At 47.4% G+C, this 20,080-nt stretch overlaps 1 protein-coding gene across 2 annotated transcripts in view; it reads left to right on the plus strand.

The window, feature by feature from the left end:
• The window catches only part of USP43 (ubiquitin specific peptidase 43), a 91,442-nt gene extending 72,004 nt beyond the window's left edge, over positions 1–19,438 (plus strand). For both annotated transcript variants that reach the window (XM_081184445.1, XM_081184446.1), the window contains 7 exons: positions 6,684–6,787; positions 10,385–10,462; positions 11,326–11,455; positions 12,920–13,247; positions 15,490–15,648; positions 16,739–16,897; positions 17,923–19,438. In XM_081184445.1, coding sequence (XP_081040571.1) covers positions 6,684–6,787; positions 10,385–10,462; positions 11,326–11,455; positions 12,920–13,247; positions 15,490–15,648; positions 16,739–16,897; positions 17,923–18,962 — 1,998 coding nt within the window. In that variant the 3' untranslated portion in view covers positions 18,963–19,438. The remainder of the gene's footprint in view (positions 1–6,683; positions 6,788–10,384; positions 10,463–11,325; positions 11,456–12,919; positions 13,248–15,489; positions 15,649–16,738; positions 16,898–17,922) is intronic.
• The last annotated feature ends 642 nt before the right edge of the window (positions 19,439–20,080 follow it).

Here is a 20,080-nt window from a genome sequence, read left to right on the forward strand (position 1 = left end):
GCAAGGTTAGGGGAGGTATGGGGCAGCAGCAGTGACAGCCCCAGAGGTGTGCGTATAGGGCTGTTGTCCCAACGCTCCCTCAACCTCACCACTGCTGCCTCGCCTCCTTCTGAGGAGCATCTCTGGGAGGATGCCACTGCCTCTGCCACCCCACCCCTCCATGAGCCCCCACTGCTACACATGAGCTGCCATTATGAGGCGTGGCAGGGACTCCTGCATGGTGTTTCTCTATGCCTGCGTTGGCGGTGATAGTGGTAGTCCGCAAGTGCCGCACAGCAGTTTGTCCCTCTACTTTTTCTCATAGGAGCGAGTAGACACCATTCATTTATATGGGTGGAAGCAAAGCAATGTACTCAGGAAGGTAATTGGAAGGGATGACTAAGCTGGCCCCTTGTGAACACTGTGGCTGGAGTGCGCTCTCATCTTTTTGCTGAAGGCTTTGAGAGGGGAGCTGTAGAAGAACCGATGGCTACAGCAGGCATTTCACAGCGTTTGATCCTGATGTGTGGCCCAGCTCTTGCCTGCCTCTCCTGTGTTTCCGGGTAGCAAGTTGATGTGGTTCTTTGCAGTCTGTAAAGTGTTGTGTGCTCCTGTCTGGATGAAGATGTGCCAGGCATATAGTTCTGCTATTTTTTATTTTTATTTCAGCTTCTATAGCTAAATTATCTAGTCCAACACTGAAAACAGTAGGCGTTCCTTTTGGAAGAGGTGCTCTCCAGATTCATCTCCAGAGCCGATCATTACCAGTGTAATTTGTGACTAAAAGTGGAGGGTGGTGGTTTTGTGCTCATCAACACCAGGGGCCTCAGGGTAGCATGAACTGGGTGCCAAGATTCTCCTTGCCTCCCGCAAGCCCTTTTAGCCATTGCTGCAAATGTGGGTGTTACAGAAAATAATGTTCTACTTCATTAAGGGTCCAGAAACCAAGCCTTATGAGGAATGGTTCAAGGACCTGGGTATGTTTAGCCTAGGAAAGAGGAGACTGAAAGGAGATATGACAGTCATCTTCAAACAGCTCTATGATTCTGTGATCATTACAGCTACCTCAGTGCCCTGGAAATTACAGCATCCCAAAGTCTTTATGGGAAGTCCAGTTGTTCATTTATATACGTTTGGGACCTCGGTTCTCTCTGGAAAACTACTCACATCATGGCTTGTTCATCCATCCTAGTAGTGCTTATGGGTTGTCTGTGCTTACTTGGCAGTGAGTGAAAAACACTCTGCCCACGCTCAGTGGCATTCTGTTATCACTTCATGTATTTTGGGATTAAGGCCTGGGAATAGGGGCTCCCGGACTCAACCCATGAAGTGGTATGCTTCAAAGTAAGAAAGAAGGGGGCAATGAGAGAGAATTCTAAATGCAGAGAGATGATTTCCAGGACATTCTGTTTTCCCCTAAGACCCACCAAACCCCAGAAATTCCAGGTACATTTTATAAATGAAGGTGAGCAGCCTGCGGTGTATCATTCATTCTCCTTCACTGGTTATCTTTTGGAAGAGCAGAAAGAAATATATTGCTATTGCAGACTGTAGCATTTCCCATTGATCTGTGCAAGTCCATTGTCTGGTGGCCCATAGTAATGAACTGTTGAGAAGAAAATAATGTCCCTACTTAACGCGCCTCGTCAGTGAATCAGGGCATGGGGACAAATTCATCCTTCCTGAGCCCAGCAGCTGCCTTAAAACATGCCATTAGCACGTGCACAGTTTATGCTGTTTCAAGTTACCTTCACTCCGCCAGTCTAACTAAAACTTGGCTACCTTCATTCCTTCCCAATGATGTGTCTCCTAGGATGGACTCGAAAGTCAAGCATTGCTTGGGACGGTTTGGCAAGGAAAGAGTGGGCTGAAAAATAAATAAAAGCAAACAAATAGCTACATGGCTGTCCTTTTAAATCTGACCACATGCAGAATGCTTTATGTTGTGAGGCTGGTATGTGCAGCAGCTTCAAGCCTATGGAATTTGCAGTAGACGGGGAAGATTGGATTTTAGACATGGTCAACTACTTCCATGGGAAGTAGTTATCCTCACAGATCCAAAACAATCAGGGTGATTTTCATTGTTTTTATTTGGACCCACCCTATAAGATGGAAGGGCTGTAATTCAGGGGTGGAGTGTATGCTTTGCGTGACCCAGGTTCAGTGCCTGCCATCTCCAGATAAAGGCTATAAAAGGTTACTGCCTGAAATCCTGTAGAGCCACTGCCAGTCAGTTTACCAAACTAAACGGACTGATGGTCAGATTCGGTACAGCAGCTTCCTATGTTTCCATTCGTTATTCTGAATTTGGCTACAAGTGAATATTCAGCAGATCCTCCCCAGATTGCTTTGCTTTGAGCATCTGACATCAATGGGGTACATGTAATAGACCTGTAACTGGTATTTTATTTCAGTAGCTAAATGTAATTACAAAAGCACCAAGCAAAAGTCACCAGCCGCAGGCTTGGTGTTTACAGCGAGCTGTCCTTTAATGGCAAGTGCCTGCACAAGTGAGAGCAACTGGGCATTTCTGCTGTGTGCGCTGCATTCCCTCCCCCCCCCTTCCCCTGTCAAGGCGGCAGCAGCAGCAGCAGCAGCAGCAGCTCATCTTGCAAAAGAGTCACGGAGAGTGGTGAGCCAGCAGCACGGTTCATCCGCAAGGGAGCCATCCCATAGCTGCTTGACATGAAATATTAAGATGGAGCTACCTAGCAAGACTGTGCCCCTTGCAGGAGGCGTTGAGAGCCAAGACGTTTTCCCCGCTGCGGGCCAGGCAGCGAGTGGAGGTTTGCGGTCCATGAAGTCTTAATGAATTGGCTTCATAATAACCAGCTTTGAAACGAGCAGGCCAACTGCTACACCTTGGCTCAAAGACTGTGCGAGAACTCGAGCAGGAAGGCTTCCGCGTGGTCGTCACCTTGAAATGTGAAGGGTGAGAAGACTCACAGAGGCAGGCAAATGTTGCAATGCAAAGGCCAGAGTGGAATTCACCATGTAAAAACGCCTTCTTCTGGAAAGGGAGCAGGTTGTGTCTGGTTTTTGTAGAAGCTTCCAGCACTTCGGTGGGCCATGGGGCTTTCCTGTACTGCTGAGGGTAGGATTTTACTCCTTGTTGCGGAACAGAGCCTCTTCTCCTCCAAGGAGAAATCAATGGCCACAGCCCAAAGCCCACAAGAGCCAAAATCCCCTTGTAAAGCTTGCAGAGCATTATGCAGTCCCCTAAGGATTTGAAGGGAGGCTGTTCTAAATGCAAACAGACCTCACAGGTAAATAACAAGACCATGACAAGCTCCTGAGGGGCAAACTTGTGATTTTTAACATGTCACGATGAGAGCCCCTAGTAACTGTCAGTTGCATGAATGGGCTGCACATGCTTAAAAGTGCCTCATAGAATCATGGAATTGTAGAGTTGGGAGGGGCAATGAGGGTCTTCCAACCACCTGCGACTGAAACCTTTTACCCAACATGGGGCTCAAGCCCACAACCCTGAGATTAAGAGCCTCATGCTCTACCAACTGAGCTATCCACAGGTCTGGCCTTCCATATCTCATTCAAATAGCTGTTGTCTTCTTTCTTGAGGAAGCAAAGGATTTAATAAGGTGAAGAATCAGTCGGGGGGTTGGGCAGATCTGTGGCAAAACAAGAAAAATGGACTTAGGTAACAGGCGTTGATTGATTGATTGATTGATTGGTTGGTTGATTAATTGATTTTTTTTTTAAGAGAATAGAAAAGGCAAATGTTGGAAAGCTCACTTGGAACCCATATATATAAGGGTCTGCTGAATTCTGTTTCAGGGTATCTGAAGAAGTGTGCATGCACACAAAAACTCATACCAGTAACAAACTTAGTTGGTCTCTAAGGTGCTACTGGAAGGAATTTTTTAATTTTGTTTCGACTACGGCAGACCAACACGGCTACTTACCTGTAACTAGAACTAGAACTCATGGACATTCCATGAAACTGAATGTTAGAAGATTAAGGACAGACCAAAGGAAGTTCTTCTTTACATAACACACGGTTAAACTGGAATTTGCACCCACCCAATGAAATGATGGCCAGCAAATCAAATAACTTTAAAAGAGGATTAAGCATGTTCATGGTAGGTAAAGCTGTCAATGGGTATTGGTCACAAAGTGACACTCACACACCTCCCCTTCCTGATGTTAGGAGAGGCTGCCTAGTACAGTGCAGGGTCTCAGTTATACACCCCACACCCTGCCATCTTTTGTGTGTTTCTGCTGAAAAGGAGGCCATCTACATCAAGAGCTAACAAGCCCCCTTGTAACTTAATGCAGCTTGTTCTGGGTTCCTGGTTCCAAAGAGCTGTTTTCATTAAATTAGGTTTAATTAAAACATGCAGGTATTTAATTAACTCTGTGGCCCTCTGCTGCTTTCATGGCTGCCCCGGGGATATTTATAGAAGTGCAGGCAATGGAGCCAGCTGGCCTTTTGGAGGCAAATAAGTGGGGGGCGGGTCGGGTGTGGCTCTGCTGCCCTGCAGCTTTGAAGACCAGACATAAGAAAAGTGAGAAGCAAGTGACACGTGAGCAGAGCAATTTTTCTTATCCTGTATATCGAGACTGGGAGTAAAAAAAGAGGGAATCCTTAAGCATGTCAGGAAAAGTGAGATAGATAAAGGCAGGGCTAAGGGCATTTGATTATCTGAATAAGAATGACCATGCAAAATTTGTTATTGGGTTCCTCCTAAAAATACCTGTCTGGAGTTTCTAGGTTGCATGGTTGCAAGGAGAGCAACGTGTCAGCAATATATCGTGAAATGTCTTAAATTGGGGTGGAGTAGTAGAGAGAAATTGATCAGGATTTCCAGTGGGCATGGGGGCAGAGCGTATGCAACCTGCAGAACTATTTGGCTCTGTCCCTGGTTAACAGAAGCAGAGTCTTACACAACATAACTAACCAGTTCGCATAATGTATGTTTTGAAGTGACCAGACACCACCTGTTGCTCAGTGCTGGTGGTAAAGTCTTGAACTTCTGGACAGGAGGAACAGGGGGTGCAGATACCCGTTCCAATGAGAGGTTGCCCTTTCTAGTCCCCAGTGTGTCCAGGGTCCTATGTTTGTCATGTCGAGGAATGAGCTCTTAGTGGGAAGTCCTGTTCATTTCGCACTAGGGAAATGAGGAATTCAGTAAATACCAGTTGGCCTGGAACGTACTGTCTCCTGGAACTGTGATGTTGATTAGTTGACCTTTGTCAAATATGTTCTCCATGTTTTTTTGGTACCCTGGACCCTGCTTGCAGATGGTGGATAATTGGGGCTCTGTCGTACTCACTCCAGAGACACTGCCTATTTTTTCTGAGCTTTTTGGACTTCCAGTGTGGCATTCTCTTCATGGCAATGTACAGTTTTATTGGCTGATCTATAAACGTGGGGTCTGCTGTTGCCTCCTCAGCTCCATGCGGATAGGAATGTAATGAAGCTAATTTTGAAGCGACACCAGCTCCTGCTGGCAGAAGCTGGGGATGAGGTGGGGAGGAGGTGCGGGAGGTCAGAGTTGCTGGTTACTCCCTGCTCCCATCCCCAATACAAGCGGTGCTGAGGTGTGGGGCACATCACTCTTTCTGACACCTGTCCAAGGGGCGGGTGGATTATAATCTGAACAGTGTCAAGATAATGGACTCATATTCGTCCCCTCATCAGGTCTCATTACATTCTCTGTCAAGAAGATGAGGGAGCTGGACACAAAACATAATGAAATCTGGAATGTACTGGCTAATCATACTCTGGTTTTAATGACAAAACAGCATTATGGAGCGGGAGGGAGGAGTAAATGAGTCCATTTGTATGACAACAGGGAAATTGCAACTGGCACCAGGGCAATTTTCGGATGGAGCGGGAGCCAAGTGAGATGGTCGTCGTCGTATGGGATCCATCTGCCTGTGTGAACATGCAATTTACTTTAAGTGCGTTATCAGACTCACACTCTTTGTGTTAGATTAATTAGTCCACAGTACTGATCACCTCCTATTTCTGTTTGGAAATGGAAATGGAAATCACAGCTCCGCTCATAAGCATGCACTGGAAAACTAGAGGAAGCTTTCTTTTGCCACTCTTTCTTCAACCCTCCCCCCTTGATAGTATGAACAAAAGGATGCTCTGAGTTTTATTGTCTACTAGCCACACACCTGACTTTAGGATGGGTGGGCCTAAGAAATAGATGTGAAGAGGATCTGTAGCCCTCCAGGTGTTATTTGGTTATAGCTCACATTGTCCCTGAGCAGTGGCAGTCACACTGGCTGGAGCTGAGATACTATTGCATGGTGAACCGTTTGAGTCTTTGAGAAATAAGCTCCATAGTGAACTGTTTGAGTACTAGAGAAATGTGTGCCTCAACAACTACAACAGAATTATCCAATCATCTCAGCATAGTCAGATTCAACACTCTTGTTTTCCCTGCAATTGCTAAAGAGGTGCAGCAGCCCACTTCCTTGCAGAAGAAACAGACTGTGTTAACCATTCCGTAGTAAGGTACTCATTGAAAATCTGCTGGAGACACCTAGATTTACTCCCAAAGGATATGCGACACAAAAGATTAGCCACACAGCGCTCTTCCCACAGTGCAGCTGCCTCATTGTTTTTGCCCTTGTTTGCCCCACCCTGAGCCCCTGATTTATCAGAAGTCTTTGCCAGGGAGAGCAGATCCTTTGACTCCTTCTCTCTCCCCTTCCTTTGTCTTTTTCAGGCTACTCCGAGCCTGTTCCAGGTGCGAGTGGTTGGCGGCTCTGCGCTTTGCAGCTACCTCTCTCCCCAGGACAGCTGGCCTCTCTATCATCCAGCGGTGGACAGGTAAGAGATCAGACATAGAGATACTGCTAGAAATAAGTGACTGGAGGGATCCTGTAATCAAAAGAGCAGAGGACTGAGGACCTACCTATTCTGTTCTCTAACTAGTCATGGATCCTGTTTACTGAGCTTCTTCTTCCCTAACTTTATGCAGCAACCTCTGTTCATCTTCCTTCCTCCTGGGCTCCAAGAAGAGCTCACTGTCGTAATAAGGAATTACAGTGGTACCTCTAGTTATGAACTTAATTCATTCCAGAGGTCCGTTCTTAACCTGAAACTGTTCTTAACTAGAGGCGTGCTTTCACTAATGGGGGCCTCTTGCTGCCGCTACGCCACCAGCACACGATTTCTGTTTTCATCCTGGGGCAAAATTCTCAACTTGAGGTAATGCTTCCAGGTTAGTGGAGTTTGTAACCGGAAGCGTTTGTAACCTGAGGCGTTTGTAACTCGAGGTACCACTGTATAGTGGTACCTCGGGTTACAGACACTTCAGGTTACAAATGCTTCAGGTTACAGACTCCGCTAACCCAGAAATATTGCCTCAGGTTAAGAACTTTGCTTCAGGATGAGAACACAAATGGCACGGTGGCAGTGGGAGGCCCCATTAGCTAAAGTGGTTGTTGTTGTTTAGTCGTTTAGTCGTGTCCGACTCTTCGTGACCCCATGGACCAGACCACGCCAGGCACTCCTGTCTTCCACTGCCTCCGCAGTTTGGTCAGACTCATGCTGGTAGCTTCGAGAACACTGTCCAACCATCTCGTCCTCTGTCGTCCCCTTCTCCTTGTGCCCTCCATCTTTCCCAACATCAGGGTCTTTTCCAGGGAGTCTTCTCTTCTCATGAGGTGGCCAAAGTATTGGAGCCTCAGCTTCATGAGCTAAAGTGGTACCTCAGGTTAAGAACAGTTTCAGGTTAAGAATGGACCTCCAGAACACATTAAGTTCTTAACCCAAGGTACCACTGTACTGCATTTCTTTAGATTCTTAAGCTTCCCTCTTCTCTGAGTGGGTATCAGTGTGCTGGTGCTTGATGGCACGTTCAGGTAAAACTTTTAACAACAGACGCAGGATGTTAAAACACCACACCTGATATGAAACATGATCCAGAATAAACAAGCTCCAAGAATGCTTCTGGATGATGCTGAGACAAGTCTCAGAGGGTTTCTGTGGTTGTGGGACAGCAACCAAAGTCGCCTCTCTAACATGCATTTGATCTAAACTTGATGCATTGATGTTGGCCCCAAGACCTGTTTAGCCTAAGCTGTGTACACACTGTACCATTAAAACACATGGCATTTCTTCTCTCTGTGCTCCTCCCAGCAGTCATTTCTCTCCTGGTCACTACTATGGACACTGCTATTGGCTGTGTAAATGCAAGAACCTAGGAAGCTGCCTTATACTGAGTCAGACCATTGCATCCATCTAGCTTAGTAGTGCCTACACTGGCTAGCAGCAGCTCTCCTGGATTTCAGACAGGGAGTGTCTCCCAATCCCACATGGAGCTGTTGTTGAGGATCGAACCTTCTGCCTGCAATCAGGTGTTGTGTTGCACAGAGCTATGTGTGACCGTTTCGTGCTGGTTACCTTCCTTGACTTGACAAACCGGGCAGGTGGCCATTTTAACTGGGGTCCTGCTGGGTGGGTGCAGCTAAATAGATGGTGGGCAGCTAATTTCCTTCCATGGCATCTTCCCTGCTTTCAAACTCCTGGCACCAAGGCTGCGCACCAGGCCTGGCAGTCCTGAAGTGGCAGCGCCCAGCCGGACGTGCATTGCTGTCGATCCATCGCGGAGGGGCCGATGAATTATTAATGCCTTGCCGCTGCTAGCTGGATTCTAGTCAAAGATAATGTTAGCTCAGATAATGTCCCCAGGAAGCAGAGAAGTGAATCGGCTGCTGTCACCGTGCGTGTGTATGTGCCACAACCCTTGCTAATTGCATTGCCCCCTGGCTCCCAGAGCCTTCTATGTGGATCCCCATTGGGGAGTTAGGGGCATGGAGTTTAAATGGAAAGAAACAAGAACCCAACCTAAGCATCTCTTCTCTGGGTATGGGCACACCACAGCAAAAGGCTGGGGGCTGGGGGCTGGGGGCTGGGAGCTGCCTGTTACAGGAAAGATAAAAGGTTAAACTTTGGCTCTGAATTGGAGCGATGAGCCTAGCCTGCCCCTATCCTTGCCCTTTAGGGCTGCAGGTACTTGAACCTATTGCTAGCTATGCAAGTAGGCCTCCTGCGCCTGAACATCTTAAAGCAAAAATGGGGACATTGTGGCTGCTGTGGGGAAGAGCAGACCCACCAACGGGTCTCAGGGCTTTGCAATGAGGAAGTAGTCAGATGGCTAGAGGTGTACACTAGTGACAGCACGGCACCTGATTCCTGCATTGCAGGGGGCTGAAATAGACGACCCTCAGGGTCCCTTCCAACTCTACAATTCTGTGATCTGTGTGTGATGGCAAAGAGGCTTTACTTCCCGTTGGTTAATCTGTAGAAAGAGATGTGCTCTGGTTTTGAAGCCTGCCAAGGAGTCGAGCAGCCATGATCCCTGATCTGGGGACCCTAGTTCTTCATTTCAGATTTGCAGTTATTGCCTGTGTGTTGTTGTTTTTTTCAATGTCACTTTGCACCTGATCAGAGATGAATTCTTCATTCTTACTTTAGCTCCTCCCGGGCTGAGCCCTAGCACTAAAGACATGCACATAATTCCAAATACTTTGGGAGGGAGTCGGACAAATGGGAAAAGGCCATAGTTTACAACAACAACAACAACAACAACAACAACAACAACAACAACAACAACAACAACAACAACTTATTATTTATATAATATTAGAATATTAGTAATAATAATAAAAAAGCAATAAAACACCAAACATTAAAAACTTTCCTAAACAGGGCTGCCTTCAGATGTCTTCTAAAAGTCAGGTAGTTGTTTATTTCCTTGACATCTGATGGGAGGGTTTTCCACAGGGCGAGCGCCACTACCAAGAAGGCCCTCTGCCTAGTTCCCTGTAGCTTCACTTCTCGCAGTGAGGGAACTGCCAGAAGGCCCTTGGAGGAGGACCTCATGCAAACTAGGGTCTGGCTCCATAATACCCACACTGTAGCCCTTTGCACAAGCATGAACAAGACAATATGAGGCTTTTGAGGAGGCAAACCTCCATAGCAGGATTCCAGAAGCAGGAGCTGATTAATTGCCAAACACTTCTGAAGCAGTTTGGAGTTGGGGATCTTCAGAGACAAGCCCCACAGGTCAAAGTGACATGGAACGTACGGCAGTAACAGAGGCTTAGATGCTTCCTGGTGCACTGTTCCCTTTCCCTGTTACAAGTGTCTCAGTAAGCAAAGGAACACCAGATGAAGCTTCTTTGAAACCATGGGTTTTCTCCAACTAAGCTCATCTCAGAGCAGACCCATTGAAAGTAATGGACCTACGTTAGTCCTGTTCATTAATTTCGATGGGTTTATTCTTTCTGAACCAAGATTCTCCAGGGCTAACTGGACTCCCCATTTTTTTTCCTGGGATACACCTGTCTGAATCATTACATTCAAGGCTACTTGCATTGGAGCCTGCAGCATAAATCTAATGGCTCCATCTTCCTGCAGAGCACTTCAGTTTGGTGGTCCTGGTGGTCCCGCACATGTGAAGCTGGTGATCGAGTGGGATGTGAGCACCAAAGAATGGTGAGTGTGCATTGCAAGTAAAGGTAAAGGGACCCCGGACCATTAGGTCCAGTCATGACCGACTCTGGGGTTGCGGCTCTCATCTCGCTTTATTGGCAGAGGGAGCCGGTGTACAGCTTCCGGGTCATGTGGCCAGCATGGCTAAGCCGCTTCTGGCAAACCAGAGCAGCGCATGGAAATGCTGTTTACCTTCCCGCCAGAGCGGTACCTATTTATCTACTTGCACTTTGACATGCTTTCGAACTGCTAGGTTGGCAGGAGCAGGGACCAAGCAATGGGAGCTCACCCCGTGGTGGGGATTCGAACTGCTGACCTTCTGATCGGCAAGTCCTAGGCTCTGTGGTTTAACCCACAGTGCCACCCGCGTCCCATGGGTTGTGTTAAATCTCCCTGGCCTGCCATCATGGTGGGCACAAGTGTGGCTCCTTAAAGGACTTTCACTCCGCCCCCCCGGAAATTCAAATGGCGTTTGCACTGCACTGCATCTTCTTTGCCCTACATTGACAGATCCCTGAACTGGGCTGAATGGGGCATTTGCCGCATCAGCACAATTTGCCAAATGCACTACCTTCTGTCCGTAGAGCCCTTCAACTCTAATTTCCATTTTTCACCAAGGGTGCGCACCCCCCCCCGCCATGCTCATGCATTGAGACTGTGTTTACACAAAGGTCAGATGCATGCCATTCACACAATTTCTGGCCAACTGGGCAGAGATATTATGGATTAAAGCTCTGGATGGGAATTGAGAGGAACAGGTGGTTGGCTTGGGCATGCGTGCATTATGTGGACCCATTTGCCTATTCATAGTAGAGTCACAATCAGGTCTGAGCCATTGCTGACCCCATTCATTTGCATTTTTGCAGCTTGTTTGGCAACATCCAGGAAGAAGTGGTTGAGGATGCAGAAAGCGTGAGGCTGAAACAGCAGCTCCACCAGCAGCAGCATAGTTGCACCCTGGACGAATGCTTCCAGCTCTACACCAAGGAGGAACAGGTATCCTCGTATGAGTGCTGGGATTCAGCTTGTTTATCATTCATTTATTGCTTTTGTCTCTGAGGTGTGCCAGGTGGCATACATAGTTCTCCCTATCCTCATTTAATCTTCCCAACAACCCTATGAAGTAGGTTGGGCTGAGAGGCAGCGACTGGCCCAAGGTCAGTGAGCTCCATGGCTGAGTGGGGATTTGAACCCTGGTCTCCCAGGGTTTATCCTAAACCACATGGACACTCAGTTGTGATGGAAACAACTGAAGCAGGTCTTTCCCTATTGACTGGCAGATGGCAAACAACGGAGACCCTGTGATCATCATCCGAGCCCCTTCTTTATGTGGCTCCTCCATGAGAAGTTCAGAGAACGGCAACACGAGACGGGGCCTTTTCTGCAGTGGCTCCTTGCTTTCGCAATGCTCTCTCTAAGGAGGCACGCTTGGCACTCCTGTTACATATCCTTAGGCACCAGTCAAAAAGGTTCCTCTTCTCCCAAGCCTTTGGCTAATTAAACTATATACAGTGGTACCTCGAGTTACAAATGCCTTAGGTTACAAACGCTTCAGGTTACAAACTCCACTAACCTGGAAGAGTTACCTCAAGTTGAGAACTTTGCCCCAGGATGAGAACGGAAATCGTGTGCTGGCGGCGCAGCGGCAGCAAGAGGCCCCATTAGCGAAAGCACACCTCTAGTTAAGAACAGTTTCAGGTTAAGAACGGACCTCTGGAATGAATTAAGTTCGTAACTAGAGGTACCACTGTATAGTCTTTTAAACTATAGGGGATGGGGATTGTTTTTGTTCGTTACTATGTTGTGCATATTGTAAACTGCCCTGTGATCCTCGGATGAAGAGCAGTATAGAAATTTAATTAACAGCAACAGCATGAGCAATAGAGATGGGAGTGCTCATCTTGTTCTCCCAGACTCTGTTTGGTTCAGGGGTGTCCTAAATTTAACATGACTAATAAGGGTGCATAGAAGAGGATGCGGGTGGCGCTGTGGGTTAAACCACAGAGCTTAGGACTTGCCGATCAGAAGGTCGGCGGTTCAAATCCCCGCCACGGGGTGAGCTCCTGTTGCTCGGTCCCTGCTCCTGCCAACCTAGCAGTTCGAAAGCACGTCAAAGTGCAAGTAGATAAATAGGTACCGCTCTGGCGGGAAGGTAAACGGCATTTCCGTGCACTGCTCTGGTTCGCCAGAAGTGGCTTAGTCATGCTGGCCACATGACCTGGAAGCTGTACGCTGGCTCCCTCAGCCAATAAAGCGAGATGAGTGCTGCAACCCCAGAGTCAGCCACGACTGGACCTAATGGTCAGGGGTCCCTTTACCTTTACCTTTAGAATATGCCCATCAAGCAGTGTTGCCACCCACCCCTCTCATTCAAGTGATTGCTGAATCTGTGCTCCAGTGTCTAACAAAGCCCTTGGTGTCTGTTTTCTGTTCTCTCTTTCTCCCCCCCCCCATCCGCAGCTGGCCCCTGACGATGCCTGGCGCTGCCCTCACTGTCAGGTGCTCCAGCAGGGCATGGTGAAGCTCAGCCTATGGACACTGCCCGATATCCTCATCATTCACCTGAAGCGCTTCCGGCAGGTGGGCGAGCAGCGCCACAAGCTCTCCACGCTGGTGCACTTCCCCCTCCGCGGGCTTGACATGGCTCCCCACGTGGCCAAGCGCAACCGCGGCAGCAAGTGGGGCCCCTGGAAACACCCCGCCCTGGAAAGCGGCCAGTGCAACTTCCTCTACGACCTGTATGCCGTCTGCAATCACCACGGCAGCATGCAGGGCGGCCATTACACAGGTGAGTGCCCCACTGGTGGTGGGTGGTGGAAGTGCAGGAGTCCGTATAATTCTGGGTAACTGCTGCTTAAGGAGAGTAGTTTGCTGGGATTTGTGGCAGAAGGGGGAATCAAAAAAAATCCTGCTCCAAGGAATGGTGAATTCTGCAAAATGAATACAGGTGTCCCCTTGCTCACGTGTGAATGAATAAACGTGCGGTGCTGGGAAATAAGTAAATGTTGTTGTTGTTGTTTAATCGTTTAGTCGTGTCTGACTCTTCGTGACCCCATGGACGAGAGCACTCCATGCACTCCTGTCTTCCACTGCCTCCCACAGTTTGATCAGACTCATGTTTGTAGCTTCGAGAACACTGTCCAACCATCTCGCCCTCTGTCATCCCCTTCTCCTTGTGCCCTCAATCTTTCCCAGCATCAGGGTCTTTTCCAGGGAGTCTTCTCTTCTCATGAGGTGGCCAAAGTATTGGAGCCTCAGCTTCACGATCTGTCCTTCTATTGGAGCCTCAGCTTCACGATCTGTCCTTCAATAAGTAAATAAATAAATAGCTCAATTCAAACCCGGAAATGGCAGGAGGAAGCTGGAGAGCCCTTGTGGGTCTCAAAGAGACCCTCCCCAGAGCCTGAAGAGGATGTCAGTGAGGGCGCAGGAAGCCCCAAAGAGATTGGAGGCACAGTGAGGCATTGTTTACTATCGTTAAATGAATCTTCATTTAGATCTTTGCTCTGCATACCATATTGGCCCGGATATAAGCCGCACCCAAATATAAGCTGCACCTTTAAAATTCAAGGGGGGAGGGGAGGAAAGAAAAAAAGACAGTACCCGAATATAAGCCGCTCCCTTAAAATTCCACAGGCACTCATACCCATAAATGGCAAATATAGAAGAAAATTCTACAGGTACTAGAGAGGACCTGCAAGTGAGTTAAACACCTGTTCGTAGCACCGTAAATGCAAATAAAAAAATCAATACTGCACTGTAAAATACAGGGAAAGCAATGAATGACATTTGAATTACCGTATTTTTCGCTCTATAACACGCACCCGACCATAACACGCACGTAGTTTTTAGAGGAGGAAAATCCGTAGGCATGCCACCCGTAGGCATTCCCTCTATAACACGCACAGACATTTCCCCTTACTTTTTAGGAGGAAAAAAGTGAGTGTTATGGTGCAAAAAATACGGTAATTACACAATAGTCTCAAGCTCGCAAATTGGCAGTAAAACTCCCCCCTCCTTTTTACCATATGTCTGTTTAAGTAGCGATAATGTAAAAGCCAATTTTTGTAAGGTTGTGAATTTAAGCCGCACTTTAACATTTCATGGTCGGAATTTGGAAAAAAAAGTGTGGTTTATATTTGGGCCAATACAGTATATTTCATTTTGTTTCTGCTAATTGCGGGGCAGGAGAAGGTGCTCAGATCTCGCTCCCTGGAAGCACCTCTTATCTCATTTCTCCCAGATGTGTTCAGGTTTATCTTCAGAGTTAGAAAACTAGAAATCTCTTTTGAAAAAAAGAAAACCAAGGCGGTGGGAGGAATTCAATGTCATGCTAATTTAAAGTCGCTTAGCAGTGCACTAGTTTGCACTAGCAGATGCTAGTGCAAGAAAAGGCATAGAAAACCATCCCTGGTTGTGCAACAGAGAACTACTGTAGTCCTGATACTTCCTGGTGCACAACAAGCTTCTACTTGCACAACTATTGCACTGCATTTTGAATTGCACAAGCTTTATATTAATCCTTACACTAGCAGAACAGCCCTTGTGCAGGTGGTTGAATCCAGGCCTGAGATTCTTAGGATGCTGAATACTATCCATGACAACAAATGTCTCTGTGTGAGACAATCACAGGCATGTGGATACAAGTATGTTTATCTAGCAGGAAATAAATGTGAAGCTCCAGTTCTGTTTGCAGACTACCTGCTTGGCCTGATCACATGCTAGAAAATTATCCCACTGTCCAGCAACTTTTCCTCTCTCTAGTGAACCCTTTGGCCCTCCAGATGTTGCTGAACTACAACTCCCACCCCAATCGTCAGGGATGATGGAAGTTGTAGTTCATCAAAATCTAAAAGGGTCAATGGTTCCCCATGCCTGCAATAGATGCATTTAAAGCCCTCCATCTGAGAATAATCATTAGGATTGGTCTGGATCTCTCTCAGCAGCTTCAATATAAACCACACGTTTGGAGGAAGTTCAGTCCCACCAGCCAGTGTCTCTGTTAATGTGGTTGTCTACTCTGTCCCCAGCCTACTGTCGCAACACCTTGGATGGTCATTGGTACAGCTATGATGACAGCACTGTGGAACCTGTCTTGGAGGATGAAGTCAGCACTCGTGGTGCTTACATCCTCTTCTACCAGAGACGCTGTGTGGTTCCAAGCTGGTCTGGTGGAAGCTCTGTTAGAGGTGCGTAAGCAGTGCTTAACCCATACAGTGACACTGTTCCGGGCATTTTATCTGTTCCATGTCATTTATTGGTGGAATTGACAAACACACAGAATTCCAGCAGACACGGTATTGGATTTTAGAGCATGAGTCTTGAGACTCATGCTGGTGTAAGTCAAAGATGTAGGCCTCATTCAGTCCAAAAGAAGTCACTGTAAACTTGCTTTACCTTGATGTGAGACCATTGCAGGACTCGTTGGGCAAGCCTCCACTGCCCAAGGGGTTTCAGACCTCCCCAACCCCCAGTAAAAGCGAGATGAACTTGAGAAAGTGCCAATTCATTTCTCTAAAACTCAGGAAACAGCTTGGCTGATTTCAGAGCTAGTCCCAGTTCAAATCCACATCTTTGAACCTCCCTACCCACTAGGTTATTTTTCGTCCCCCCCAAAATAGATTTTATTAAAGTTTGAAAAAAGATATGCAAAAGTTAATATCAAATACCCAATATCTTTTTAGAATATCAAAGATAAAATAATCTAAATAAAAACACAGAAAAGAAAAGAAACAAAAAGAAAGAAAAGAAAAGAAAGAGAAATATATAAGAAAAATGTTATTTTTCTAACAGAAACGTTGCCGTTTTGGAGTGCCATCAACACTTTTCACAATGTATATTGGGTGTGCTTGCTTTTGGTTTGTTGTTGAAGCATGATTCCCAAAGCAACACAAAAAGTCTCTGGACCTGAAAATGGACGTGAGATTTTGGTGGGTCCTCCCCCAAAGCAATATTTTTTTAAAAAAATTCCCTTCAATATGTCAGCCAATAATTTTCTCCTTTCCGCTGTCCCACTTCATCTCTAGCTTTTTAGTTGCTTTTACAGGTTTGTAATGTTCAGCAAATTCTTGGCTTACCTCACTCCAACCAACCCAGTCCTACATTCACAACATGGCAAGTTTTAGGTGACCAAGAGAAGGCCCATCTGGACCTCTGGTTGTGCAAAGCTTGCTGCTTCCCGTAATCCCTGGCTGACTTTGACAGCTGCACCTATTTTGGGGGAGTCCTTGGTGGAAGGCTCTCCCCAGAAGACTTTAATTCTGTGGATTTCTCTTGCAGGTTCCACCAGTTCCTCTGTCTCGGAACACTGGCTGGCACGCCTCAGCGGAAATAGCAAGCGAGAGAGCCTGGTGTCCCGGAGCTCTGCTACCTGCCCATCTCTGACAAAAATGCCGGACTCGCCTACCCTCACCAATGCTAGCAGCTGCCCAGAGAAAGGTGCCTGATTCATGCTATGCTGCTCACTATACACCTAGGCTTTCTGGTACAAAGTCCACCTCATTCCAGCTGGCAGACCAGGTCCCTAGCCTTTGTCAGTGTTGACAAGGCTTGCAGGATGCTCCCTTTGCTGAATGGCTCTCAGTGGCAACCCATGGACTGTTCTGCTAGTGTAAGGATGAATATAAAGCTTGTGCAATTCAAATTGCAGTGCTATAGTTGTGCTAGTGGAAGCTTGTTGTGCACCAGGAAGTATCAGGACTACAGTAGTCATCTGTTGCACAACCAGGGGTGGTTTTCTATGCCTTTTCTTGCACTAGCATCTGCTAGTGCAAACTAGCGCACTGCTAAGCGGCTTTAAATTGGCAAATTTGCCACAGTCCTTTTGAGCCAATCTCCAGCTCTGTGTTTGGTCCATCCATTTGCCCAGCTCATCCTGTATCCAGATAATGGGCAAGCTTCCCACCCCTCTGAATCCCAAATCAATTGGCTTGGAATGAAACCAAGCTGTTGCTTCTAGAATTGCGAAACAGCTTATTTGCAAGCCAGTCCACATTCAGACTGAGCTCCCCACTCTTTGGAACTTATCCCCGAACACGTCATCCAAGCTTCTTCCCCATCCTTCCCTCTTTCACTTACCTGGTTGGTGCTGATGTCTGCTAAAGGAGGGATTTATCTACCTTCTAGTGCCTGGTGTGCAGCAACCAGGATGTGTAATTTTCTCCAAGGGCTGTCATAATATCAGCAGCCAGATAAATGGTGTTTTTTTTTTGAGGGGGGGATATTGGAGGATTAATGGGTGAGTAAAAAGGAGATGAATTTGAGAAAGGTCAGCTTTGATTAAAATCTGAGCCTGAGAAGAATTCAGGAGTTCTAATGTCACTCAGGTCCAAGAATACAAGTCTGGGCAACGTCACTGTTTTTCTAAACAAGCTTACACATTCCTGTGTTGGGAGTGTGCGTCACTTCTCTGACTTTAGAGAGTAACTGGAGCTCCTGCCAACCATCTTAATTTTCTTTTCTAGGTGGCTTTGAGTCACGACCCCTGGTGCGCGGTGTTCAAGGCAGGAGCATCAGCCTGAAAGCTTCTCCCAGTAAGGCCAAACTGGGAGCCCCCAAGCCAGTGCCCTTGCGATGGTCCTTCATGTCCAAAGAATGGCCAGCAGAGCCTTCTGGGGAACTCGTGGAATACCTGGAATCTGGCCGCAGACCACGGTTCACGAATGAGTCCATTGTCCCCCTCATGACCAAGGAAGGGGAGGACAGTGGGCCTTCGGTCGCCAAAGCAAAGCCCAATCCTCTGCTCGCAGGCGTGGGCACCACAGAGAGCACTGGCAAAGTGCCCACCAGCTTGGAGAACACAAGCAGCATGAAAAGAGCTGGGAAGCCAAAGGAGGATGTAGGCGAGCAGCCCCGGACTCCAAAGAAACTGGTGCTCTCTCTCAGCACAGTACCTCCAATGAAAGATGAGGAGCCCATGGGCAAAGTGAACATCAATGGGACCTTGCGCACTGGGACAAACCTTCCCCCATCCAACTATCAGCCCAAGAGCAGAGGAGCCCAGGACCAAAAGCTCATGTCCTGTGTTGGGGAGAGGGACACTGAGGGCGAGAAGCAGCCAGAGGGGAAGCTGGCTGTCTTCAGAGTTGGCTTCCTGCGGAGGGACCCTAAGAGACACAGTGAGTCTGAGAGACATGGTGCTGCACCACCAGCCATGGCATCCTCCCGGTCATCTCTCTCCAATGGTACATTGAGTTCCATCACAGGCAGCAGAGCAGTTGGCTCCGCCCTGGGCCGCAGCTCCACGGAGGGGCTGCCTAATGGGCGGATCTGCCGTTCTGAGTTGGACATCAAGCGTGCTCAAAGCTCCTGCAGCAGCAAGGGAAAGAGTGACTGGTTGCTGAGCAGGTCAACCTCCTTCGGCAAGGCAAACAACAGTGTCTCCTTGCAGGGTTACACACCACCGCTAACTCTAGAGGGGGTTTCTTGTGGCACTTTCCAGCGGGCAAGATACCACACGGCATCTCTGGGCAGGAGACTAGCTGTACCCGAATCCAGCTTCTGAACTAGCCCGTGATTTCATGTGGAAGTACTGAAAGAGTGCCAACCCTGGGTGCTCTGGAGGTGCCAGGGCCTTTGGAAAGATCTGTAGATTGCTGGAAAGTTTCGCTGGTGCTTGGTGCTTGTTTCACGGGGAGTTTCTCAAGGGGTGCTGAGTGACACCATTGCCTTGCCTGGGAAGGAAGACGCAACAGGGATATTGTGAACCATGGGGTTAGAAGGGGGGCGGGGAGAGAGGGATAGATCAGATGGGAGAATCTTAGAGTTAAAAGTATTTATTCTGTACCAAGAGATAGCTTTAATGATGCTAGCGAGAGGATGTGCTGTTTTGTGACGGCATTTATTTTGGTACCAGGTAATGGGGAAGAGAAAAATATGGGGAGAATCTAGACATTGCCCTATGCAATAATACCAGCTTTTCTATTTTCTGCAGGCCTTTGGGTTTTACAGATCTATTTGTTATTAAAAATGTCTCAAATGCGTGATGAGCCTCAATGGTTTGGGGGATCAGTGGTGGACATGAGTGGGTTAATCCAGAGGTTGTCTGTTCACTTGGATGTTCTGGCAACCGGGAGGGCTAATTTCGGTTTTTGTGTTCCAATCCAAATGGATCCTGACGCATTCTTCTCGAAGCCTTTAAATGTATAAAGTACACAGTATAAAATGGACTCTGGGGGCAACTCTGTGCATTTCCTGGAGCTCCTTCCTACACACCAGAATGATCAAACTAGAGCTGTCTTAGATGTGAAATGTTTGATGTGGCTGCTGCAATCCGAGTTCCTGCTATTAAGTTGCCTTGCTTGTGGCTCCACTTCATACGCGATTCTTACCTCAAGCAACCAGATATGCCTGCATATTCTTGCCTCCAAAAGGTCCATTAACTTCTGGGTCTACTCTTAGTGTGAGACAGTGATGAAATAATCAGACAGATAGTTAGCACTGTGGGGTGGAATGATGAGAGAAGGCTTTGGATTAGAGAGGTAGAGCTGGGAAGCCATCAGTATGGGGGTAATACTCAAAGCCATGTGATCTGACAGAGACTTCCAGGAGGCCAGTCAGTTTTATTGCACATAGCCAAAGGCTGCCACAATGTACACAGAATTATTTGACAATTAAAAGAAA

Source organism: Podarcis bocagei (assembly GCF_964188305.1).
Source record: "Podarcis bocagei genome assembly, chromosome: 2".
Lineage (NCBI taxonomy): Eukaryota > Metazoa > Chordata > Lepidosauria > Squamata > Lacertidae > Podarcis > Podarcis bocagei.